Raw genomic sequence first — 26,521 nt, forward strand, 5'->3', positions numbered from 1 at the left:
TTTTTTTGTAGAGATGGGGTTTGCCATGTTGCCCAGGCTGGTCTCAAACTCCTGACCTAAAGTGATCTGCCCACCTTGGCCTCCCAAAGTGCTGGGATTACAGGTGTGAGCCACCAGGCCTGGCCCTATAATACGACTTTTCAAGCAAAAAGTTTAACATTGTCTGCTGACATTTTTATTATAAGAAGATGTAATAAACATTATGACATAAAGGTTGGTGAGGAAGGCAAAAGGGCTTGAATATTTTAAGGTTTCTACATTTTATTTGAAGAAAGCAAATATTAATTCAAGATAGATTGTGAAAGGTTATACATGTATATTGTAAATCCTATAGAAACCACTAAAATAAAACAAAAATGAAGAGAGTTAAAAAGCCAGTAGATCCATCTCAAAGTTAGGAAAGGGAAAACAGAGGAATAAAATACAGAGGGAATCAAAAGAAAACTAACAGTAAGCTGGTAGACCTAAAACCAATATCAATAATCACATTAAGCAAAAATCACTTAAACATACCAAATTGAAAGATTGCCAAATTTGATGAAAGATGCCATCTGAAAAAAGTTCATTTTAAACATATACATTTGTTAAATGCAAAAGACTGCAAAAAATGCTATGTAAATACTAATAAAAATAAAGCCAGAGTGCCTTACATCAGAGAGTAGACTTCAAAACAAGAATTAACAGGGACAGAAAAGAGAGCATTATAGAGGATAAAAGGGTCAATTCACCAGGAAGACATAAAAATATTAAATATGTACACATCCAACAATAGGCTTCAAAATACATGACTCAAAACTGAACTAGAACTAAAAGGAAAAATAGACAAATGCACAATTTTACTAGTAATTTCAATATCCCTCTCTCTCAATATTGGACAGAACAAGGCTTGAGCAACATTTCTGTATCCAGGATACAGAAGACATGAGCAACACTATCATTCAAATTGATCTAACTGACATGTAAACAATACATGACCCAACCACAGCAGAATATACATGTTCTTCAAGTGCACATTGAATGTTCACCAAGATAAACTATATTCTGGGTAACTCTGACAAACTTTTTCAAATTAAAATAAAAAACATGTTATATGGCCGTAACAGAATTAAAACAGAAATCAGTAACAGAAAGACAGCTAAAAATTTCCTAATTATTTGGAAACAAATGATAAAATTCAAAGAAGCGCCACAGGACACTGAGTAAGTCACAAGAGAAATTTAAATATATTTTTAATTCAATAAAGATGAAAATTCAACCTATTAGCAACAGGAACATATTCATCGCTGGTGGGAATGCAAAACAGTACAACAGCTTTGGAAGACAGTTTGGCAGATTCTAACAAAACTAAACCTATTATCATATGAATCAGCAATCATACTCTTTGGTATTTACCCAAAGAAGCAGACAACATATCCACAAAAAACGCTGCGCAAGTGTATTTATATTAGCTTTATGCATAACTGCCAGAACTTAGAAGCAACCATGATGTCCTTCAGTAGGTAAATGGATAAACTGTGATGCATACAGAAAATGAAATGTTACTCAGCATTAAAAAAAAAAGCTATCAAACCATAAAAAGACAAGAAGGAACCTTAAATGAGTATTACCAAGTGAAAGAAGCCAATCAAAAAAGGAAACACACTGTATGACTCAAACTACGTAAGACCATGGAAAAGGCAAAACCATGCTGAATGTAAAAACATCAGTAGTTATCAGAAGTTTAAGGGAATAGAGACATAAACATGGAAGATTTAAAATACATATATTTTATACATGTAAATATATATATTTTTTATTGGACTTTAGGTTCTGGGGTACATGTGCAGAACATGCAGGATTGTTGCATAGGTACCTATATGGCAATGTGGTTTGCTGCCTCCATTCCCCAGTCACCTGAATCTGGCATTTCTCCCCCATGTTATCCCTCCCCAGTCACCCTACCCCTCCCCGTCCCACCCCTATTCCCCTGCAAGAGACCCCAGTGTGTGATGCTCCCCTACCTGTGTCCATGTGTTCTCATTGTTCAACACCCGCCCATGAGTGAGAAAATGTAGTGTTTGCTTTTCTGTTTTTGTGTCAGTTTGCTGAGAATGATGGTTTCCAGGTTCATCCATGTCCCTACAAAGGACACAGACTTGTCGTTTTTTATGGCTGTATAGTATTCCAATGGTGTATATGTGCCACATTTCCCTTGTCCACTCTAGCACTGATGAGCATTTGGGTTGGTTCCAGGTCTTTGCTATTGTAAACAGTGCTGCAATGAACATACATGTGCATATGTCCTTATAACAGAATGATTTATAATCCTTTGGATATACACCCAGTAATGGGATTGCTGGGTCAAATGGAATTTCTATTTCTAGATCCTTGAGGAATCGCCACACTGTCTTCCACAATGGCTAAACTAATTTACACTCGCACCAACAGTGTAAAAGTGTTCCTATTTCTCCACATCCTCTCCAGCATCTGTTGTCTCCAGATTTTTTAATGATTGCCATTCTAACTGGCATAAGATGGTATCTCAATGTGGTTTTTATTTGCATTTCTCTAATGACCAGTGATGATGAGTATTTTTTCACGTTTGTTGGCCTCATATATGTCTACTTTTGAAAAGTGTCTGTTCAGGTCCTTCACCCACTTTTGAATGGGTTTTTTTATCTTGTAAATTTGTTTTAGTTCTTCATAGATTCTGGATATTAGCCTTTGTCTGATGAGTAGATCGCAAAAATTTTTTCCCATTCTGTTTGTTGCCGATTCACTCTAATGATTGTTTCTTTTACTACACAGGAGCTCTGGAGTTTAATTAGATCCCATTTGTCTATTTTGGCATTTGTTGCCAATGCTTTTGGTGTTTTATTCATGAAGTCCTTGCCTATGACTACTAGACTTTCTACTAGGGTTTTTAGGGTATTAGGTCTTATGTTTAAGCCTTTAATCCATCTGGAGTTAATTTTAGTGTAAGGTGTCAAGAGGGGGTCCAGTTTGTGCTTTCTGCACATGGCTAGCCAATGTTTCCAACATTTATTAAACAGGAAATCCTTTCCCCATTGTTTGTTTTTGTCAGATTTGTCAAAGATCAGATGGGTGTAGATGTGTGGAATTGCCTCTGAGGCCCCTGTTCTGTTCCATTGCTCTATATCTTTGTTTTGGCACCAGTATCATGCTGTTTTGATTACTGTAGCCTTGTAGTATAGTTTCAAATCAGGTAGTGTGATGCCTCTAGCTTTGTTGTTTTGCTTAGGATTGTCTTGGCTATACGGGCTCTCTTTTGGTTTCATATGAAGCTTAAGGTGGATTTTTCCAGTTCTGTGAAGAGGGTCACAGGTAGCTTGATGGGGATAGCACTGAATTTGTAAATTACTTTTGACAGTATGGCCATTTTCACAATATTGATTCTTCCTAACCATAAGCATGCAATGTTTTTCCATCTGCTTGTGTCCTCTCTTATTTTCTTGAGCAGTGGTTCACAGTTCTCCTTGAAGAGGTCCTTTACATCCTTTGTTAGTTGTATTTATAGGTATTTTATTCTCTTTGTAGCAATTGTGAATGGCTGTTCATTCTTGATTTGGCTCTTTTTAAGTCTGTTATTAGTGTATAGGAATGTCTGTGATTTCTGCACATTGATTTTGCATCCTGAGACTTTTCTGAAGTTGCTTATCAGTTTCAGGAGATTTTGGGCTGAGATGATGGGGTCTTCTAAATATAGAATCATGTCCTCTGCAAATAAACACAATTTGACTTCCTCTTTTCCTAATTGAATATGCTTTGTTTTTCTTGCCTGATTGGTCTGGCTAGGACTTGCAACACTATATTGAAGAGTAGTGGTGAGTGAGGGCATCCTTGTCTAGTGCCAGATTGCAAAGGAAATGCTTCCAGTTTTTGCCCATTCAGTAAGATATTGGCCATTGGTTTGTCGTAAATAGTTTTTATTATTTTGTGATACGTTCCGTCGATACCTAGTTTATAGAGCATTTTTAGCATAAAGGGCTACTGAATTTTGTTGTAGGCCTTCTCTGCATCTATTGAGATAATCATGTGGTTTTTGTCTTTGGTTCTGTTTATGTGTGGATTACGTTTATACACTTGCTTATGTTGAACTAGCCTTGCATCCCCGGGATGAAGCCTACTTGATCATGATGGATAAGCTTTTGATGTGCTGTTGCAATCAGTTTGCCAATATTTTATTGAAGATTTTTGCATCTATGTTCATCATGGATATTGGCCTCAAGTTTTTTTTTGTTGAGTCTCTGCCGGGTTTTGGTATCAGGATGATGTTGGTCTCATAAAATGATCTGGGAAGGATTCCCTTTTTGGATTGTTTGGAATAGTTTCAGGAGTGGTACCAGCTCCTCTTTGTATGTATGGTAGAATTCAGGTGTGAACCCATCTGGACCTGGGCTTTTTTTAGTTGGTAGGCTATTAATTGCTGCCTCAACTTCAGCCCTTGTTATTGGTCTCTTCAGGGTTTCGACTTCTTCCTGGTTTAGGCTTGGGAGGGTGCAAGTGTCCAGGAATTTATCCATATCTTTCAGGTTTACTGGTTTTTGTGCATGGAGTTGTTTGTAGTAATCTCTGATGGTAGTTGGAATCAGAGGTGATGTCCCCTTTATCGTTTTTTACTGTGTCTATTTGATTCTTCTCTCTTTTCCTTTTATTAATCTGGCTAGTGGTCTATTTTGTTGATTTTTTCAAAAAACCAGCTCCAGGATTTATTTTTTGAAGGGTTTTATGTGTCTGTCTCCTTCAGTTCTGCTCTGATCTTAGTTATTTCTTGTTTTCTGCTGGCTTTTGAGTCTTGTTGATCTTGCTCCTCTAGCTCTTTCAATTTTGATGATAGGATGTCGATTTTAGATTTTTCCTTCCTTTTCATATGGCCATTTATTGCTATATATTTTCCTCTAGACACTGATTTAAATGTGTCCCAGAGATTCTGGTATGTTGTGTCTTTGTTCTCATTGGTTTTGAAGAACATCTTTATTTCTGCCTTCATTTCATTGTTTATCCCGTCAATATTCAAGAGCCAGTTGTTTAGTTTCCATGAAGTTGTGCAGTTCTGACTTAGTTTCTCATGCCTGAGTTCTAATTTGACTGCACTGTGGTCTGAGAGAATGTTTGTTATGATACCCATTCTTTTGCCTTTGCTGAGGAGTGATTTACTTCCAATTATGTGGTCAATTTTAGAGTAGGTGCAATGCGGTGCTGAGAAGAATGTATATTCTGTGGATTTAGGGTAGAGATTTCTGTAGATGTCTATTAGGTCCACTTGGTCCAGATTTGAGTTCAAGTCCTGGATAGCTTGTTAATTTTCTGTCTCGTTGATCTGTCTAATACTGACAGTGGAGTGTTAAAGTCTCCCATTGTTATTGTGTGGGAGTCTAAGTCTTTTTGTAGGTCATCAACTTGCTTTATGTACCTGGGTGCTCCTGTATTTGGTGTGTATATCTTTAGGATTGTTAGCTCCTCCTGTTGCATTGATCCCTTTACCATTATGTAATGCCCTTGTCTCTTTTGATCTTTGTTTGTTTAAAATCTATTTTGTCAGAGACTAGCATTGCAACTCCCACTTTTTTTTTTGCTCTTCATTTGCTTGGTATATCTTCCTCCATCCCTTTATTTTGAACCTATGTGTGTCACTGCATGAGATGGGTTTTGACTTTTTAACCAATTTGCCAGTCTGTGTCTTTTGATTGTTGCATTTAGCCCATTTACATTTAAGGTTAACATTGTTATGTGTGAATCTCATCCTGCCATTTTGATGCTAGCTGCTTGTTCTGCCCATTAGTTGACACATTTTTTTCATTGTGTTGATAGTATTTACCATTTGGTACGTTTTTGGAGTGCTTCTTTCAGGAGCTCTTGTATAGCAGGCCTGGTGGTGACGAAATCTCTCAGTAATTGCTTGTTTGTAAAGAATTATATTTCTCCTTCACTTATGAAGCTTAGTTTGGCTGGATATGAAATTCTAGGTTGAAAATTCTTTTCTTTAAGGATGCTCAATATTGGCCCCGACTCTCTTCTGGCTTATAGGGTTTCTGCCAAGAGATCTGCTGCGATGGGCTTCCCTTTTTGGGTAACCCAACCTTACTCTCTGGCTGCCCTTAGCATGTTTTCCTTCATTTCAACCCCAGTGAACCTGATGATTTATGTACCTTGGGGTTGCTCTTCTTGAGGAATATCTTTTGGTGTTCTCCATATTTCATGGACTTGAATGTTGGCCACCTTACTAGGTTGGGGAAGTACTCCTGGATAATAACCTGAAGAGTGTTTTCCAGCTTGGATTCATTCTCTCCATCATATTCAGGTACACCTGTCAAATGTAGATTAGGTATTTTCACATAATCCCATATTTCTTGGAGGTTTTGTTCATTTCTTTTCACTGTTTTTTCTCTATTATTGCCTTCTTGTTTTATTTCATTGAGTTAATCTTCAATCTCTGATATCCTTTATCCTGCTTGGTCAATTCAGCTACTGAAACTTGTGTATGCTTCATGAAGTTCTCCTGTTGTGGTTTTCAGCTTGATCAGGTCATTTATATTCTTCTCTAAGCTGTTTACTCCTGTTAGCATTTCATCAAACCTTTTTTCAAGGTTCTTAGCTTCCTTGCATTGGGTTAGAACATGTTCTTTCAGCTCAGAGAATTTTGTTATTACCCACCTTCTGAAGTCTGTTTCTGTCAATTTATCAGACTCATTCTACATCCAGCTTTGTTCCCTTGCTGGTGAGAAGCTATGATCCCTTGGAGGAGGAGAGGTGTTCTGGTTTTTGGTGTTTTCATCCTTTTTGTGCTGGTTTCTTCCCATCTTAGTGGCTTTATCTACCTGTGGTCTTTGTAGTTGGTGACTTTCGGATGTGGTCTCTGAGTGGACGTCCTTTTTGTTGATGTTGAAGCTATTTCTGTTTTTCAGTTTTCCTTCTAACAATCAGGCCCCATTGCTGTAGGACTGCTGGAGGTCCACTCCAGACCCTGCTTGCCTGGGGATCACCTGCGACGGCTGAAGAACAGTAAAGATTGCTGCCAGTTTCTTCTTCTGTTATCTTCGTCCCAGATGGATACTTGCCAGAAGTCAGCCTGAGCTCTCCTTCATGAGGTGTCTCTTTGGATATAGGGGGTCGGGGAACTACCTGAGGAGACAGTCTGTCCCTTATAGGAGCTCAAGTGCTGTGCTGGGAGCTCTGTTGTTCCATTCAGAGCTGCTGGGCCGGTACATTTAAGTCCGCTGCAGAACTCATAACCACCTTTCTCCTAGGTGCTCTGTCCTGGGACCGTGGTGCTTTATTTATAAGTTCCTGATGTGCTGCTGCCTTTTTTCAGAGATGCCCTGCCCAGCTAGGAGGTAGCCTAGCCACAGTCTGCCAGCAGAGGTGTTGCTGAGCTGCTGTGGGCTCTGCCTAGTTGCTGTGTGAAATTCCTTGTGGTTCTGTTCACAGAGGTATAGTTAGAACTGCCTCGGTAATGGCGGACTGCCTTGGTAGTGGTAGACTGCCTCAGTAATGCCTCAGTAACTCACCCTTCCCCCCACAGAGCTGGACCATCCCAGGTCCATCTGCGCTTCCTGCGAAACCCTCAATCCAGTGCGTTTCAGATTGCTAGTCTTTGTGGGGTGGAACCTGCCGAGTCAGATCACCTGGCTCCCTGTTTCAGCCCTCTTTATATCAGTTTAATGGGCAGCTCTGTCTCCCAGGCATTCCAGGAGCCAGTTGAAACAGCCATGCTGGAAACTCGTGGTACTTTTCAACCGGGAATCTTCTGGTCTGTGGGCAGTGAAAACTCATTTCGAAATGTGGTAATCACTCACCCTCTGCGCTGTTCTTGCTGGGAACCACATTCCAGAGCTGTTCCTATTTGGCCATTTCGAAGCTTTCTCAAAAGTCTGCCTATTGGTGTCAAGCTTCCCAATTTTTTTTTGAGATGGATTCTTGGTCTATCGCCCAGGCTGGAATGCAGTGGCACAATCTCTAAACATGGAAGATTTTTAGAGCAGTGGAACCATTCTGTGTGATACTATAATGGTGGATAAGCGTCATGATCATATTTCCGTCAAAACTCACAGAATGCACAACACCAAGAGTGAACCAAAATGTGAACTATGGACTTTGGGTGATAATGATGTCTCAATGTAAGTCCACTTATTATAACAAATGGACCACTCTGGTGGAGGATATTAGGGCAAGGAGTCGTAAAACATCTCTGCATGTTTCATTTAATTTTACTGGGAACCAAAAACTTCATTAAAATAAAAGGTCTCAAATCAATGATCCAAGCTGTTTACCTAAGAAACCACTAATAGTAATGTAAACCCAAAATAGGCAGAAGAAAAAAAGAACAGAAATCAGAAAAACCGAAACCCTTAAAAAAAATGTTGCTAAAGGCTGTTTCCTTGAGAATATTAATAACTGGCAAAACTCTAACCAGACTAAGAAAAAAAAAAGAATAGACACCAAATAGCATTACCAGGAGTAAAAGAGAGGACATTATTACAGATCCCATAGACATTACAAAGTTAATAAGGGAATATTACAAACAAATCTTTGCATATTAATTTGACAATCAAGACAAAATGGACAAATTCCTTGAAAAACAGACTACCAACATGCACTGATGAGGAAATAACCTGAATTGTCCAATATCTCATGAATAAATTGAATTCATGGTTGAGAATCTTCCAACCAAGAAAACTTCAGGCCTAGATAGCCTTATTAGTAAATTCTACCAAACATCTAAAGAAATAAAAACAATTCTATAAAAACTTGTCTAGAAAATAAGAACAGGAACACATATTAGTATCTTATGCAAACAGGATTAAACATGCCACTAAAACCAGACAAAGACATCAAAGAAAAAGACCAATATTCCTCCTACACGTGTATATAAAAAATTAGACAAAGTTTTGAGTAAACTGAGAAAAAACAAAAAGCCCAAGCCTCAAAGCACTTTAAATAAAGCAGTGAGCAAACTATATTTGTCCAATTGTCATATTTTAAATAAGATACATACTAACAAGAAATTTTATGAGAAGCTAATAAACATTTTGAAATTTATACGTGTCCATTCAAGACTCTCAAATGTAATTTCACTAAAAGGTTTTGTTTTAGTACTTGGCAAACTAAACATTTTCCAGAAATATTACTTTCTTATACACCAAAATAAACATTTCCAGTATGAGAACTGATTCAACCAGTTATACATTCTGTACTATCGAGGTATTTGGTATTCTTATTGTTTTTATTTTAGAAGAAAGGCTAAAATCTGTTTCATAGCTATTTTATTTTTTTGTTTTATGAGGGCTCCTTCTACATGGCACGTGGTAGACATTTAGTATTTGTTACTACTGAAGGGATAAGGACTAAACTTGGCCTTTATGATGTTAATAATCTATTAAATACCAGATTCAACTAGGCACTGAAACCAATTAAGTATCTTTCAAATCTTCCACTCTCCTTCGGTTACTGCCAGGCCTGAACGTTTCTCAGGATCATTGACACAACATCCCAGAGTCCTTTTTATTTATTATTACTTTTTGAGGTGGAGTCTCACTCTGTTGCCCAGGCTGGAGTGCAGTGGTGTGATCTTGGCTCACTGCAACCTCTGCCTCCCATGTTCAAGTGATTCTCCTGTCTTAGCCTTCTAAGTAGCTGGGATTAGAGGCACACACCAACACACCTGGCTAATTCTTTATTTTTAGTAGAGATGGGGGTTTCACCATGTTGGCCACGCTGGTATTCTGACCTCAAATGATCTGCCTTCCTTGGCCTCCCAAAGTGCTGGGATTAGAGGTGTGAGCCACCATGCCCAGCCCTCAGAATGCTTTTTAAACTGCAAAATGTGACCTATCAGCAGGCTGTAAAGTCAACTCAGAGAGTTGTGATCAGCAATTTAATAAATGAAAATACCACAGAAATATTAACATGCATCACGTTAAGATGGATAACTATTCCATGAAACTTGTTTCAGAGATATATGCTCACATATACATAAAGACAGACATTATTTGTGTATTCATAGAGTCCACAAATGTCCTTACATGTTTAAATTGTTTTAAACATTTACTTCCATATACATTCTAAACAATCTGCTAAGTGTGGTAGAGGTAATTTATATGCCATTTAGCACAGTCCAATACAGGAATATCCACTTGTATTTTGTGAAAATTTGGAAATAGTCATTTCAATTTTTAATCCATAAATGAGACAAATATTGACAGTTTTATTTAAATACTAAATACTTTGCTTTCTACAAATTATTCTTATATACATGTGAGTTTATTAAAAATGTGAAATGCATAGAAACTTTATGTATTCTTATATGTGGCATATATATACTGAGTGGTCATCATCTAAAATGTATTCAACAAAAAATGAGGGTTAGGTGTGGTGGCACACAGCTGTAATGTCAGCACTTTGGTAAGCAGAGGTGGGTGGATCACTTGAGCTCAGGAGTTCGAGACCAGCCTGGGGAACATGGTGAAACCCTGCCTCTGCAAAAAATTGAAAAACTAGCCAGGTATAGTGGCTTATGCCTATAGTCCCAGCTACTTGGGAGGCTGAGGTGGGAAGATTGCTTGAGCCTGGGAGGAGGTGGTTGCAGTGATTTGAAATGGCATCACTGCACTCTAGCCTGGGTAACAGAGGGTAAGCCTCTCTAAAGAAATTTTAAAAATTGTGTTCAAGAGTATAAAAGCCATTTTCCAGTCTTGCCAAATAATTCATTCTTAATGGCAACTGGAAGATCTTTCCAAAATGACCATCCAATCAAGTTACTCTTCTATTTATAATTGTTCCATAATTTTCCAAATCCTCCAACATAAAATCTAACTCCTTTATATCATGCAACACCCTATATAATCTTAATATACTGATTTTTCCAGCTTTATCTTTTGTCACTGGCACATTCAAAGATCAGGTGTATTATGCTATGCAAGATTTCTAAAATATGCCATTCTACTATGGTTTCATGTCTTTATATACAATTTCCTATCAGCTTATTATATTTAGACCCCTGTAACAAGTATTGAACAAAGGAAAGGCAGGCTACAAAAGAATGGCCTGAGAAATGTGAAGAGGCCACGAGAAAGCTAAGAGATGAAATTTCAGAAGAGAAAAGTTTAGGGAAGAAATGGACAACAACGGAGAGAAGCAATATGACTGGCTTTTAAAAAGTGTCAAAATGATAAGAAAATTGGTCTGAAATTTTATACTTTGTAGGTTGAAAAGTGAATGGGAAGTATAAAAGAAATCTGAAAGTTTGGTTAAGGAATTATAAGGATTAGATAATAAGTAGGTAGGGACGTGGGATCAAGGCAGGTTTTACTGTATTTGTTTTAAAAGATGGAAAAGGCCTGAATCTGTATAGATGCTTCAAAGAAGCAACAAGGAAAAAGAAAGAGACTGAAGATAATGAGAACATTAGGTTTAACAGAATATACAACCAATGTGGTTAACAAGTACTTCAAGGTATCCATGCTAAAACAAAAATACCACCATCTAGAATAGTTGAAAAGGATAGCATAGTAACTTTGATATAATAGGCTGATTTTAGTGTTTTTCTACAAAATAAACAAAAGTACCTGTTACAAAACAGCAGTAAAAAAAGGGGGCTGGGGAAGCGACATATGCCACTATTCCAGAAACAACTTTTACCTGGTGAGTACAACCCTAAAATTAAATGACACACGATTTATTTGAATAATAGAAACAGGCACATAGTACACAGGCTTGTCCCTAGGATATTTTCTTTTTGGCAGGAAAAATTTACAAATACATAAATTAAAAAACCAAGCTTGGTCACTTAAAATATTTAGTTTAAAATTTAAAAAAGAAAACATACCCCATCTCTTACTGAAGTACTTGATTTCTTGAGTAAATACAACTCTTTTTTCTTTTGTTCAATGTAGTATCTTATGTCTTTATTAAAAGAAAGAAGGTTTTAAGATTAGCAATTTTACTTTTGGAATTAAACAGTCATTTTTTTTTTTGTAGTTAAATTAGATAAAGAATTTACTATTTTAGGTTTCCCTTATGTTATGGTCTGAATGTTTGTCTCCTCTAAAACTCAGGTTGAAATTTAATCCCCTATATGATAGTACTTACTGAGAAGCTGGACCTCTAAGAGGGGATTAACAGGTTAATGGATTAATGGGTTATCATGGGAGTGGACCTGATGTCCTTATAAGAGGAAAAGACCTGAGTGAACACACTCAGCCCCTCAATCATGTGATACCCTGTACTGCCTCAGGACTCTGCAGAGTCTCCACCAGCAAAAAGGCCCTCACCAGATGCAGCCATTTGAACTTGAACTTCTTAGTCTCCAAAACTGTAAAAAACAAATTCCTTTTCTTTGTACATTACCCAGTTTCAGGTATTCCGTTATAAGCAACAGGAAATAGATTAAGACACCCTTGCTATCAAAAATCCACCATGTAAAGTCAGGAACCAAAGGACAGACATAGATACTTTTAACAAATATTGTCAAAAAAAAAAAAAGAAAAAATTATAAAATCCTTACCATCAATATGAAGAATTTTTACTCCCCATGATAAGGCATTTGATAATATACTATTTGAAGGAATAAAATCCTGTTAAAAAAAAAAGTTTTATAGTTGTTTAAGGAAATTAAGATGATCTAAATTTAGTAAACACTCAACTATTTGAAGCTTAATGTCACTAAGGTGGTTATTTATAACAGACCCTATAGAGTTACAATAGCCACAACATCAAGATTTTCTTTTGGATTTTCTAAAATCAATCCCACTTTATACCCACATCCTTAACAATTTAATATATAAGGCAAGTTTCAAGTTTCCAGTAATATTTTAAAAGGCCAGAAGATGGGGATATTTCTCCATGAAAAGTTAAGTTCTGTACTTTGTAAAATAAAATACATGCTGAGATTCAGGCTTTTGCCTAAAAATGTGGAAAAGACAGTTTCAGGAACATCTGTAATTTTCAGTTGAGTTTTTAGTATCAAAATGTACAATGTGAATTTTTATAGTTCCTACTTACATGGTCCTTGATAGCTTTTTCAACTAATAATTTTCCTCTACTTAAACACACCTAAAAAAAGATCAGAAAAATTTAAAACATAGTGCTTAACTGGAGAACAGGTTTAAAAGGTTAAAGCAGCTAAGAAAAATTTTATTTGTATAAGTCTTAATGGCTATCAACATAAATATGTGGTCAAAAGTGATTTCTTTTGAGTCTCATATTAAAAAGTTTCTTTCTCTTTTTTGGGTGACCTCTTTGGTTTTGTAGTAAATTCTATTCAACATGAGAAATAAAATAGCTAAGTTTCACTGGAATTCTTTATCTATAATTAGTTGGTTTACATTTTGTTTCCTATTAAATCAAAGATTTAAGAAAAACAATAAATCGTATATATTGTTTTTACATGTTATTTCACTTTACTTTTATTTTTTTGGGAGATGAAGTCTCCCTCTGTCACCCAAGCTGGAGTGCAATGGTACAATCTCAGCTCACTGCAATCTCAGCCTCCTGGTTCAAGCAATTCTCCTGCCTCAACCTCCCAAGTAGCTGGGACTACAGGCATGTGCCACCATGCCCAGGCAGTTTTTAATTTTTTTTAGTAGACACGGGGTTTCACCATGTTGGCCAAGCTGGTCTCGAACTCCTGACCTCATGATCCACCCGCCTTCGCCTCCCAAAGTGCTGCGATTACAGACATGAGCTACCACACCCAGCCGTTACTTTACTTTTTAAATAAATTTAAATCTCGACTAGGAAAACTAGTTGAAATACCACAAGGAACAATTAATTTGGAATTGATGGTGTATGGTCTCCTTGTTCCAAAAAAGCATTAACTGAGAGAACGCATGGTCCTTCCTTGGTCTCTTTTCCCTTCTTTCTTCTATGTATTGTATCTCTATTATCTCCTTTGTGACTCATTTCTTCCATTTTTTCCTCATTTTCCCTGATTTTCAAATGGCTTTAACAGGTAAGTTGAGGAGGATATTTTAAAATGATAATTTAATTACATTTCAACCTAAAAACTGAGATAAACATTTTATCTGTCATTTTATCTTATCCCACTGCACACCCAGTTAAATCGATTTAATTTGTCCTTCCTTGCAACTTCCAATTTATTGGCAATGGAGTGGTAGGGATGTGATTTCAGTAATTCTAGAATAGGGGCTGGCAACCTTTTTATGCAAAGGAGCAGAGAGTACACATTTTAAGTTTTGTTGGCCACATGGTCTCTATAGCAACTATTCAATTCTGCCTAAAACACAAAAGCAACTACAAATTATACCTAAACTAACAGGTATGGCTGTGTTCTAATAAAACATTATGGACAATGAAATCTGAATTTCATAAAATTTCTACTTGTCACAAAACATTCTTTTGATATTTTTACACAATCATTTGAAAATGTAAAAACCATGTTTAACATGTAGGCTGTTAAAAAAGGCAACAGACTGGATTTGGCCCATATGCCAGAGTTTGCTGACCCCTGCTCTGAAAATGAAAAAGATTTCCATTTCTTAAGAATGATCTACTGTTAACTCTTTAGTCGGCTTATATTTTTTTAGTAGAAAAACTATAAGTCACCCCTAAACACAAGGGTATACCTAACAAATCAGAGTATGATCCCACAAGTACTATTAGGAAAAAAACACCTTTCTAAAAGACAGAAACCTTATTAAGGACTGAAGAGCCACACACAATGTGGCTTTGCAAATATTCTATATAAGTAAACTCTACTCCACCTTGCTATTGAAAATCATGAGATCTTCAGCTGTAACCCTTCTGAGTCTCAAAGCACATTTAAAGAGACTTACTGTGTCTGGTGACTTAAATGAACTTCCATCATGGCTGGGATGAGGTGAAGTGGTTTCTGCAGTATATGCAGATTCTGGACTTGGTACAGGAGATATTCGACCCAAGGTTTGTGCAAATTTAGCTTCCTTCTTATTTGAAATAAGATAACTGATATCTTTGCTGAGAAATTCTTCAACTCGCTAGAAGAAAACAAAGTATCTTAATTTATAATTTTTTTTAAAGAAACACAGTCTTACTCTGTTACCCAGGCTAGAGTGCAGAGGTATGATCATAGCTCACTGCAGCCTCAACCCCGTTCTCAAGCAATCCTCCCACCTCAGCCTTCCGAGTAGCGGAGACTACAGGCACATGCCACCAAGGTATTTTTAACTAGGTCATAAAAGCCATGAACTGTTTCATATGCCAAGCACAGTACAAAATCCAATTTGAAGCAGTCTATTGTTTTGTAAATTGGTAGTTTTTATACTGTATTTTTCTGAACCTAGAATTCTGAGGAAGTATAATATGAGCTCCTATAACAGCACAACAGCACCATGTGCTAGGATACTACTCTTAAATACTTTATATATGCTAATTAACTTAATCTATGGAACAGCCTCATGATACTATCCACATTTTATGCAGGAGAATAAAAGAGGTGACTTGATTAATTTTATCTCAATAGCAAATAATATAATTTGAACACAGGCATTCTAACTCAAGCCTATGATCTAAAGCAGCAGTGTCCAATACAACTTACTTAAGCACTTGAAATAAACTTGGGAGTGTAATTAAGCCACTGAATTTTTTGTTTCTTAAGCGATGGGGTCTTGTCACATTGCCCAGGTTGGCCTTAAACTCCTGAGATTAAGAGAGCCTCCTGCCTCAGCCTCCCAAGTACCTGAGAGTACAGGTACATACTACCGTGCCTAGCTCAAACCACCGATTTTTGAATTTGATTTTATTTTAAAGACTTTAAGTAGCCACATGTCGCTGATGGCTACCATAGCAGACAGCATAAATCTGATTATTAAGTTATTACAACTTCCGTTGAGGCTTCAACTTACAGGATGGAGGGAACCTTTACCCTTAAAGAGTATAAGATTGTTTGAAAAGAATGACTTCAATAAAGTGTTTGAAAACCACTGCCTAAATATCTGAATTTACTTTTAAACACATGTACCAAAGTGAAGGTTACTGAAGATTGCCAAGGTCAGGAAAATAAGAATAGGTAGAAGTAAATACTAAGTAGAACACTAGTATTATTAGAAAAAATATATAGTATGTTATACAAAAACCCACTAAGCAGAAGTAAATTGTTAATCATTAATAAGCAGTAACAATTTATATCCATGAAAGACTTCGTAAAATATTGTAAGCAGCTGTATCTAATTCCTACAGGATCTCACGCTCTAAATGAGGACAATAAAAATGAAGTCAAGTGTTAAGATAAGTTAACTTCATCTAAGCATTAAGCAGAATTTGCTACTGAGACCAATGGACTCCTTGGTTAAGTGCAAATAATTTCTTTTCTGACCAACATTCACTTTCATTGACCTGTAAATAATGTACCTACATTTATTTATTCTAGGGATTACAGACTCAAATACCTACAAGGGCCAGGCAATAATATAAATGAACAATTCGCACATCAAATACTGCCTTCAGTTTCATAAATATGAGGCCCTAGCAATGTCAGAGGTTCTAATTTTTCATAAGAAACCCAATCTCTGTGACAAATATAAAATTCACCATTTTAACCAGTTTTAAGTGTACAATTTAGCGGCAATAAGTACATTCACATTATGCAACCATCACTACTAAAAAATTTACATAACTTTTCCATCATCCCAAACTGAAAGTCTGTACCCATTAAAGAATAACTCCTCATTCCTCATTTTTCCCAGCCCCTCATAACTTTTATTGTACTTTCCATTTCTGAATTTGGCTCTTCTAGGTAACTAATATAATGGAAAGCTACATTTGTCCTTTTGTAACTGGCTTCCTTCACTTAGCACAATGTTTTTTGTGGTTCACCCATGTTGTAGCATGTATTAGAATTTCATTCCTTTTTAAAGCTGAATAATATTCCACTGTATGTATATACAGCTTTTTCTTTATCTACTGTTGGACATTTGGGCTGTTCCCACCTTTTGGCTATTGTGAATAATAAATATCTTGGAGACCCTGCTTTTAATTCTTTTGGATGTATAGTCAGAAATGGAATTGCAGGATCACATAGTAATTCAATTTTTTACTTTTTTTTCAGAAACCACCCATATATTTTATATGGTAGCTATATCATTTTATACTACCACTCAGAGTACACAAGGGTTCTACTTCTTCAAATCCTTGTTAACACTTGTTGTTTTCTGGTTAATAGTAACCATGCTAACGGGTGTTAAGTAGTTACTGATTGACATTTCTCTAATGATCAGTGATGCTGAACATTTTTCACGTGCTTATCTACCATTAGTATATCTTCTTTGAGGTAAATGTCTTTTCAGGTTCTCGGCCTATTTTTAAATTGGGCCATTTGTCCTTTTGTTCTTGGGTCACAGAAGTTCTTTATACAGGTATTCTGGATATTAATCCCTTAGCAGATGTGTAATTTACAAAGATTTCCTGCAATTCTTTGGGTCTTTTCACTCTCTCAAAGATGTCCTTTGAGGCACAAAAGTTCTTAATCCTGATGAGTCCAATTTTATGCTTTTCATTTGCTGCATATGATTTTGGTATCATATCCAAGAAATCACTGCTAAATCCAATGTCATGAGGACTTCTCCCTATATTTTCCAATGAGAGTTTTAGTTCTTACAAATAAATCTCAGATCCATTTTTAGCTCATTTACACATGTGACAGTAAAGGTCCAGCTTTATTCTTCTACATGTGAATATCCAGTTTTCCCAGCACCAGCTGTTGAAAAGATCATCTTTTCCCCAATGAATGGTCTTGGCACCCTTCTTGAAAAATCAATTAGCCAAAAATGCAAGAGTCTATTTCTGGGTTTTCTGTTCTACTCCCATTGGTCTGTATGTCTGTTCTTATGTTAGTACCACTTATTTCCTTTGGTTTTTTCATTTTCTACAGTTAAAACTCCTAGTACCGAAGAAAACACCCTTTGCAATCTAGCCCTAATATAATTTTGTTTCCTGCTATTTCTCCCACCCACATCCTAAGCTCAAATCCCATTGCAACATTAGCAGTTGTACAAACCACACTGACATGTATTTTAAGTAGGCTTTCCTCTATTTAGTATGTGCATTTTGACTTGCAAACTAGGACTTCAAGATCCAGCTCAAACTTTATCTGTTGATTCCTAACGGCAGTTAATCATTCCTATCTCTGTGTTCTAATAGCAATTTCTACATATTTCTGTGACAGCACTGACAACACTCTAATATAAATTATGTAGTTGACTGAGGTTCCCACTAAACTAAGTATACCTAAAGGGCTATATTTTACTTATTTTTGTATCTCCAGGACCTAAAATAGTGCTGATACACTGGAGACACTGGTGGAGTAAGTTTTGAATGAATTCTCACATGCCCAAATCTTCATCATTCTTCAAAGCTGTGTTCCAATTGTGTCTGAACAAAATCCATAATTCCTCAGCTGGAACTAATCTCTCCTTCCTACTGAAGCTCTATGTTGTATTACTAATACAATTACTTGTAGCAATGTCGTCTCTTCCTAGATTAGAACATGAGGATAGGATGGACATAAGGATTCATTTTTAATTTTATTTTTGAGACACAGTCGCCGCTCACCCCAACCTCTGCCTCCCAGGTTCAAGAGATTATCCTGCCTCAGCTTCCCAAGTAGCTGAGATTACAGGTATGCGCCACCATGCCCAGCTACATTTTTGTATTTTTAGATTTTTAGTAGAGATAAGGTTTCACCATGTTGGCTGGGATGGTCTCAAACTCCTGACCTCAATTGATCCGCCTGCCTCAGCCTCTCAAAGTGCTAGGATCACAGGCGTGAGCAACTGTGACCCACTGGATTCAGTTTTGAATCTACCAAAACACAGAGTGCACTGCACACCATACTCAAACATTTGTTGTATCAGTTTTACCAGTGTCTTCAATTTATCAGATATTGTTGCATCTGCACCTTTTTAAGAGTAAACTCAAAACATATTTTCTGATGACATCAAACCTTTTATTGTTCAAGCTAATAATGCCAAGGTAATGCCCTACATTTCCGTTCCTCTCTAATTACCTTATTTTAGCCAAAACTATTTAGACATGGACCTAACAGTGGTTGATCCCATGCCCTTAGATGGTTTTGTACTTTTCTTTTACTATTAAAAGATATTTCCCATTATATCAAAATCCACTGCTATGCTCTCAGTGGTTAAATTTGTCAGAAGCATGGCAAATAAATGGGGTATTAAGATGTTTTCACTGAGACTATAGAAACCAAAGTATATGAAGTGGTGAATTAAAAAGGCACCAAAAGTAAAGATGTGAAGAAAGATAAATTAGTTCATGTAGGAGATCTATGGCAAAATCTTTTTTAGTGATAGAAGTAGTAAATGTCCTGAAGACAGGAACCAGGACCTGAGGATTAAATATTAATTATAGAAAAGATAGTATGGGAACATCAGAATTCAATAAAGAAAACATTTTTTAGAAGAAAGTTAATAAATCAAATGCAGCTGAATATCCACAGCTTTATCCACAGCTTTGGATTTTTGGATTACTTTAGTACTTCAGTTACTTCACTGGTTTACTTCGGTCATTTCAGGGTAAAGACTAAGTATGTAAAACCAAAAGGTCCCTCAACTATTAGGTATGGCAGAAGCAATCCAAAATTTGTTTCTTCCAAGTACCACAAGAACTGTGGAGACAGAAGAAAGAATGGGGCAGGGCAAGTAGTTCTTGCTTTAGCCTCTGGACTGCTGTTTTAGCCCAAGGAGTTCCCTTTTTACAGGCTTTACACTTTGGATTTCTGAATATTATTTTGTTCAACGGGTTCTACTGATAAAAATACAAATCTAAATATCACTGATTTAGACCATTAGACCTAGAGTTAATGGGTTGTTCATCACGTTTGAGAAAGTTGTAAACTAACAGATAGCTACTTTTTTTTTTTTTTTTTTTTTNAGATGGAGTCTCACTCTGTCACCCAGGCTGGAGTGCAGTGGCACAATCTTGGCTCACTGCAACCTCTGCCTCCCAGGTTCTCCTGCCTCAGCCTCTTGAGTAGCTGGGATTACAGGCACGTGCCACCATGCCCAGGTAATTAGGGTTTCACCATGTTGGTTAGGCTGGTCTCGAATCCCTGACCTTGTGATCTCCTGCTTTAGCCTCCCAAAGTGCTGGGACTACAGGCCTGAGCTACCACACTCGGCCAGATAGCTGTTTTGCTTTGTTTTGTTTGAGACAGGGTCTCACTCTGTCACCCAGGCTGGAATGCAGCGGCACGACCTTGGCTCACTGCACTACGCCTCCCGGGTTCAAATGATTCTCATGCCTTGGCCTCCCAAGTAGCTGGGACTACAGGCATGTGCCACCATGACTGGCTAATTTTTGCATTTTTTAGTAGATGTGGAGTTTTGCCATGTTGCCCAGGCTGGTCTGGAACTTCTGGTCTCTAGCAATCCACCTGCCTTGGATCCCTAAACAGCTAGGATTATAGGTGTGAATTACCAGCCAGATAGCTATTTTGTAGCCACTGGTCGCTAGAGGAACAGAATGGTGCAGGCAGTATGCTGCTGTGGAAATTAAGAGGCTAATACTGCTCTAATTGGGCCAGCCATTTAATTTCTCTGAACCTCAAGTACTTTGTTTCTAAAATTAAGGGGTCTTTTTTACCCAATATCAAGGTCCTTAACACATTAAGATACTCTTAATAGGCGTATAGTCAGTATGGCGGCACGCCTAGAAGACACGGCCTTTAAGAATGTTGTCATATGGTCACTATGATAAATACTATTACAAGCATGTGACAGTGTTTAACAAAATGAATAGTAAAAAAGTAGAATAACTTTTCAGAGATAGGCAAATAAAATACCATATTAACAAACAGTCCTAGGAAACTTGTTAGCACATGTTCTTCTGAAAAGTTTCCAGTCTGGGAATTGGATGGGCCGGGTGGCTCATGCCTATAATCCCAGCACATTAAGGCTGAGGTGGGCAGATCACTTGAGATCAGAAGTTTGAGACCAGCCTAGGCAACACGGTGAAACCCCGGCTCTACTAAAATACAACAATTACCTAGGCGTGGTGGCACATGTCTGTAATCCTAGCTACTCTGGAGGTGGAAGCTGAGGCACTAGGATCACTTGAACCTGGGAGACAGAGGTTGCAGTTAGCCAAGATTGCACCACTGCACTCCAGCCTGGGTCAAAGAATGAGACTGTCTCAAAATAAAAATAAAATGAAAAGTTACTAGTCTGGGAATGAAAGGGATCACTTTAGACATTCAAAGATGCAGACCTTCAGAAAGTCAAAGTCCAGCATGAACCTTTTAAACAGGAAAAATCTTAAAGACCTCACTTGCAAAAATCCAGCCAATATTAACCTTAATCCTATTAAGGTCCTGGATTTTGCCTGAATTTTCTAATTTCCCAATCATCTAATCAGGGTATACGGTAGGAAAGAAGGTATTCCAGATTCTTAATCCAAATTTCTATTCCTTTAATAACATCCATTCTGTTGAAACACCATCTGTATCACTCAAGAACAATTTTAACTCTGTGTGGTTTGCCTGGGTTGTGTTCTGTAATAATATTCTCAACTGTTACACTAGTCCAGACAAACTTATGTAACTCCCCAAGATTCACAATCAAGAAGTTGCTGCTATCTGGAGGACATGCCAACATTACAGTGAGCAGTCAGTGAGCAGTTCCACTAGGACAATGGAGTCTTATTTCTTATGCTCTGGGAACTTTATACTAGACTGCTAATCAGAGAAACCTGAAAGTTTTGTCAGGCCACAAAACGTTAAAGCAAATGGTTTTTCATTAATGATAAACAGCTAATACAAATGTTAAACTTGGTGCCAATAGAAGGTTTAAGTTTTTCAAAATGGAAAATTAAAATGATTACATAGTAGAAAGTACTAGTTACAAATTTTTCCTTCTATGCCAGTGTATGGTTTTCACTTACCCCTCCCAGATCCTTAATGTCCTTTTGTAGTTTTTCAGATATGGTGACAGAAGGTAAGTCAAGGTAAAATACTTTTCCCCAAAGTGGTTTATATTTGGATTTTTCTGGTTTGTTATCAGTTTTCAGATATTTCAAAGATGGTCTGTTTTTTTCATTTTTGATTTGGATTCCACCTGCTATTGAAGATGTTGAGAATCAGATGTTTTACACAGACAACACTTTTACTATTTTAAAAATATTTCATTATACAATAATATTACAGAAAAAAATCGTTACAATCCTACCAATTTTAAGTCATTAGCATTTAAATATATTTCTTTGTAGTTCTACTTAGGATAGAGACAAAATACTCTATATACTTTCACAGACTGTATATTGTTAAATAATACTTGACTCAGCAAGAAATATTCGTTTATTCCTGAAGCACGGAACTATATAAAACTCTTTTGAAAGATTTTCTTCTTTAAGATGCAAACTTCACAGGGGTATTTAATACTCAACTATTGAGCATCTGCCATTCTGCTGAACATTCAAAACTGGTGCTTAAACTTCATTTAGCAATGAGAGAAGCCTCTGTTACCCAGAATAACCTAGTCTTCAAGGGTTTCGGACTGCTCAAGTTTTAATTTCATGTGAAGTTTGTCTACATATTAGCTACTAAATGGGCCATTTCACATACAATTTGTCAATGTATTAAGAACTTAACGGTCCACTACGAAGAACTAAATCATTCATTTCATTATTTTCATTAAAAACTGATCTGTGATCCAAGCAACGCCTTATAAATTTTTAAAACGCAATCTGTTCTTAAATTGGTAGTTACTATACACACACAAACACCTGTTCAAAAAATTTAGGTGCTGGAATGTTTCACCAAATAAAGTAATTGAAAATAGAAATTTGCTTTTGTTTCCTTGTTTGTAATGTTGAAACCAGCAAGGAGGTGTCTGCAATACAAATGCTTTCCTGCAACTTTATGAGTAAAGGAAAACAAACTTTTAAGAGTGAGACCAAAAATCCACTCACAATCACCCAATCTAATGCTGAAGAGAAAAGCCACGAGCGCGTCTGACTTTAAATTGAGGATGCAATCCGTCGCACCCAAGGGCCCGGGCGGAGGCGCAGCATCTGCGGGAGCCGGAGGAGACAGCGCCGCGGCAGACAGCGCCGCAGCCCCGGCGAGGTCCCGGATCTGCACATTGTTCGCTAGTTTTCAACCCAAGGCACGACTGGAAATAAATCTGGGACCGCCGCTGTAAAGGGCAGGGCGCGTGAGGGTCCGGGCCGGGATCCGTTCCTTCTCAGGCAAAACGCTGATCTGAGACCCTTCCTTCAGACCCCAGAGGGCGGTCAGAAAATAAAAGCTGAGGACCTGGCGGGAGAACTCTGAAGAATCAATGGTGGAACCACGAGGGGAGGAAAGGATTAAAGGGACTGCAGGCGGAGGAGGGGCTTCTTACCCTGGAAATGTCCTTTACTGTGGATCCTCATGGCTCCGGAGTTCATGGCAGCCGCCCGGCACCTACATGCTGGGTCCGGAGAAAGTGTGGCGCCGGGCGGCCGCGAAAGCACGGCTTCCCCAAGCCAGTTGACAGGACAGCCGCCTCTCTCCTTCCGCCACCTACAGCCTCCACGCAGTAGAGGTACCACGTCTACGGGTCGAGTTTCCGGGGCCGGATCCGGCACAGAAGCGCGGAGGAGGAAGGCGCAAAGCACAAACGAGTGGGCTGCGGCGGTTGAAGATTTGAAAACGCGTCACGCGGCGGCGGCGCCTATACGCGCGCCCCGCCCCGTCTCACGCCGCGCGTCATGCCCCGCCTCGCGCTCGCCCCACGTGCCCGCCTTCTCGTGTCGCGCGCCCCGCCCCCTCACGGCGCTATCGTCTGGTGTCTCGCTCCGCCCCCGCAGGATGTGTCTGCGCCTTTGCCCCGCCCCCATCCGGTGCCCTTTGACTTAGACGCCAGCTTTCAGTCGGCGGCTTCGGGTTGAGGCGCACTCCAGTGAGTAGGCAGAGCGCTGTGTTGACCAAACCTAGTGGAAGCAATTAGCCCCAGAGGCCGGCCCAGCCCGTCACGAGGGTTATTCCCGCCTTCTAGGTTTGCCAGGACCGCCGGCCCTCCAGCTGCCTTCTCCCCCAGGTATGCTAATTTTTCACGGGTCGGACGTCGGGGATGCAAAAGGCGAGGGGCTTTGGCAGAGCCCAGACTCAGCTCAGGCCGCGGCCGCAGCCCCTGCTCAGCGCGCCCGGGGTCGCACAGCGAGCGGGGTTTTCCCGCTGTCACTGCTGACCTCGCCGGCTGAGGACAGGCTGCAGAGGGACTTGCGGGAGTGAGAGCGGCCCCCGGGGGCGTCGGAGGGAGGGTCGGTCCGGGAGGCCCCCAGCCCTGACAGCAGCGTCGCTCCGGGACGCGTCCAGGTAACTTTGTGCCCTTTGGTAAGTGGCTATTTGCGCTGCTCTGTTGGCTTTTATTGTGTCCAGACCCGTTTTCGTTTAGTTGTAAGTTTATTTCAACAATAATAGAGTAGAAAGTGAAATCTCATTTTTTTATCTGTAAAACAGAGATTAAAGATCAAATAAAAATACTTGTGAATATATTTTAATTTTATAAGTTGGAAAATGTCTCGCCAAAAAAGAAAAAAATTGTTTCTTCAGGAGAAAAAGGGTATTTTGTACTATTTTGTATTTCTCAACTCCATGCCATAATAGGCACTCATGTAATGGTTGATTTATTTACCTAGTAGCTCAAGGAAACCAGAGAGTGTCAACGTTAGCATTTTGCAAGTAGGTACCTCAAAAAATAGACAAGGGTGGGTTGTGACAGCGTTAGCTGGAGAACACAGAAAACAGGTTTGCTAAGGGAAATGAGAGTCTGGTTTTAGATAGGTTTATGTTGAAGGGCCTGGGGCGACAATCATGAAACTATGTTTATGAGACAGTTAAATATGTTTATGACTAGAGAGAAACGTCTAGGAGAAGTGGACATGGGAAGGGAAAGTAGAGGTTGATTGGATGTCTCTCAAATAAAATATTTCTACTTCTCAAGGTCTGTTGATGTCAATCATGGGGCAGTTCATAAGAGGTTAACAGATCTTGAGTGGTGGAAGGAAGTATAGTTTGAATAAACATACTCAATATTGTAATTTCTCTGGGAAAAAGAACTTATTTTCAAAATAAAAGCTACGGAGAGAGCACAAAGTGTTTATATTTACAGAAAAATTTAAAAAGTTGGGAAGCACTAATATAGAATGTAGTTAAAGCTTTGGGAGGAAATGAATTTGCCAAGGAGAGCATGTGAAATAAGATTATAAGCAGTGGTTGATAAAATAGTTTAAGAGATGGAGAAAATGCCACAGAATTGGAAAGAGACTGCAAACATTGGAATCATACGGGCTTCACTAACTACTTGGCCTCTGGATAATTTTGACCCTCAATTTTAATTTGTTAATAAGGGGTGATACTTTTCAGGGATGTTGTGAGGATTAAACGGACATTTTTGAATGCTGAGTACAGTGCGTGGCACAGAGGAGAGTTCTGTAATTACTATCATTCTATTGAACCTTTTTTATATTGTCCAATAATCAGGTTTGTTGGTAAGAGAATGGGATTTGTCTTTAAGATCTTGAAAATGTGCTTGAAAATAGTCCTTCAGATGAAGGGTACACATTCAAGAAGTGAATGGTGGTAGGGTTGTTTATGGTGAGAAACTTTAAGAGTTATATTAGGTAAAACTGGAGAACACTGAGCAGAATCGTGGTCTAATTAAATGAATATGTGGCTGTGAATCAAGAGAAATTAATTGTATTTATTACTTGCCCTAACCTTAACCGGTTTTATGACCTCGGGCAAATGTTAACCTTTCTGGCCTGGTGTGGTGGCTCACACCTGTAATCCCAGCACTTTGGGAGGCCGAGGTGGGTGGATCACGAGGTCAGGAGTTCAAGGAGCAGCCTGGCCAACATGGTGAAACCCCAGCTGTACTAAAAATACAAAAATTAGCCAGGCATGGTGGCGTGCCAGCAACTCAGGAGGCTGAGGCAGGAGAATCGCTTGAACCCGGGAGGCAGAGGTTGCAGTGAGCTGAGATCGTGCCATTGCACTCCAGCCTGGGCAACAAAAGCGAGACTCCGCCCAAAAAAAAAAAAAGTTAACCTTTCTATGCTAGAATTTCCTTATATATAAATGAAGATAATACTGATCAGTCTACTCCACAACTTTTTGTGATTATCAGACTAGACCTTATCTGATCTTTCAGATTACCTCACACATAGCCAAATAAAAATTTTTTATTCTAGAATGTAGACAAATTAAATTTGTAATACTTAACATTTTGTTTTTCTCTTTATTTTGCCTAAGCCTCTTCACCTGGCTAGGCAATTATTTTTTCCTGTCTATAGCAAACCTAGCTTAGATGCAGCCTTTATCTTCTGCTCATTTGGGTCTTGAATAATAATCATTCCTGTTTGATTCATTTGCCAGCTATATATGTTGTCTTCTGAAATGTGTTCTGTTTCTATTTTTATTATTTATTTTTCACATTTCATTGTCTCACTGTGCTGGTGAATTGAAGGGCCTAAGGTTGTATATGTGGTTAAATTCTTTGTTTTAGAGGCTAAATATATGAAAGGATAG

The 26,521-nt window shown here is 38.3% G+C and overlaps 2 protein-coding genes across 12 annotated transcripts in view; one reads left to right on the forward strand and one right to left on the reverse strand.

The window, feature by feature from the left end:
• DBF4 (DBF4 zinc finger) overlaps positions 1-23,886 on the reverse strand; it is a 38,478-nt gene extending 14,592 nt beyond the window's left edge. For 2 of the 7 annotated variants that reach the window (XM_037741333.1, XM_017536490.2), the window contains exons 1-6: positions 23,352-23,871; positions 21,892-22,067; positions 14,793-14,972; positions 13,000-13,050; positions 12,503-12,572; positions 11,825-11,901 (exon numbers count right to left, since the gene is read on the reverse strand). In XM_037741333.1, coding sequence (XP_037597261.1) covers positions 11,825-11,901; positions 12,503-12,572; positions 13,000-13,050; positions 14,793-14,972; positions 21,892-22,067; positions 23,352-23,397 — 600 coding nt within the window. In that variant the 5' untranslated portion in view covers positions 23,398-23,871. Of the gene's footprint in view, positions 1-11,824; positions 11,902-12,502; positions 12,573-12,999; positions 13,051-14,792; positions 14,973-21,891; positions 22,068-23,351 lie in introns of those variants that run through there. The other 5 variants (XM_037741336.1, XM_037741335.1, XM_017536491.2 and 2 more) reach the window with 4 other exon arrangements.
• The window catches only part of SLC25A40 (solute carrier family 25 member 40), a 62,224-nt gene continuing 59,455 nt past the window's right edge, over positions 23,753-26,521 (forward strand). For 2 of the 5 annotated variants that reach the window (XM_017536499.2, XM_017536503.2), the window contains exon 1: positions 23,753-24,029. The gene's annotated coding sequence lies outside the window, so the exon portion shown is untranslated. Of the gene's footprint in view, positions 24,030-24,300; positions 24,326-26,521 lie in introns of those variants that run through there. The other 3 variants (XM_017536502.2, XM_037741341.1, XM_017536500.2) reach the window with 3 other exon arrangements.

This window comes from Cebus imitator, unplaced genomic scaffold (assembly GCF_001604975.1).
Source record: "Cebus imitator isolate Cc_AM_T3 unplaced genomic scaffold, Cebus_imitator-1.0 Scaffold98, whole genome shotgun sequence".
Taxonomy (NCBI): Eukaryota; Metazoa; Chordata; class Mammalia; order Primates; family Cebidae; genus Cebus; species Cebus imitator.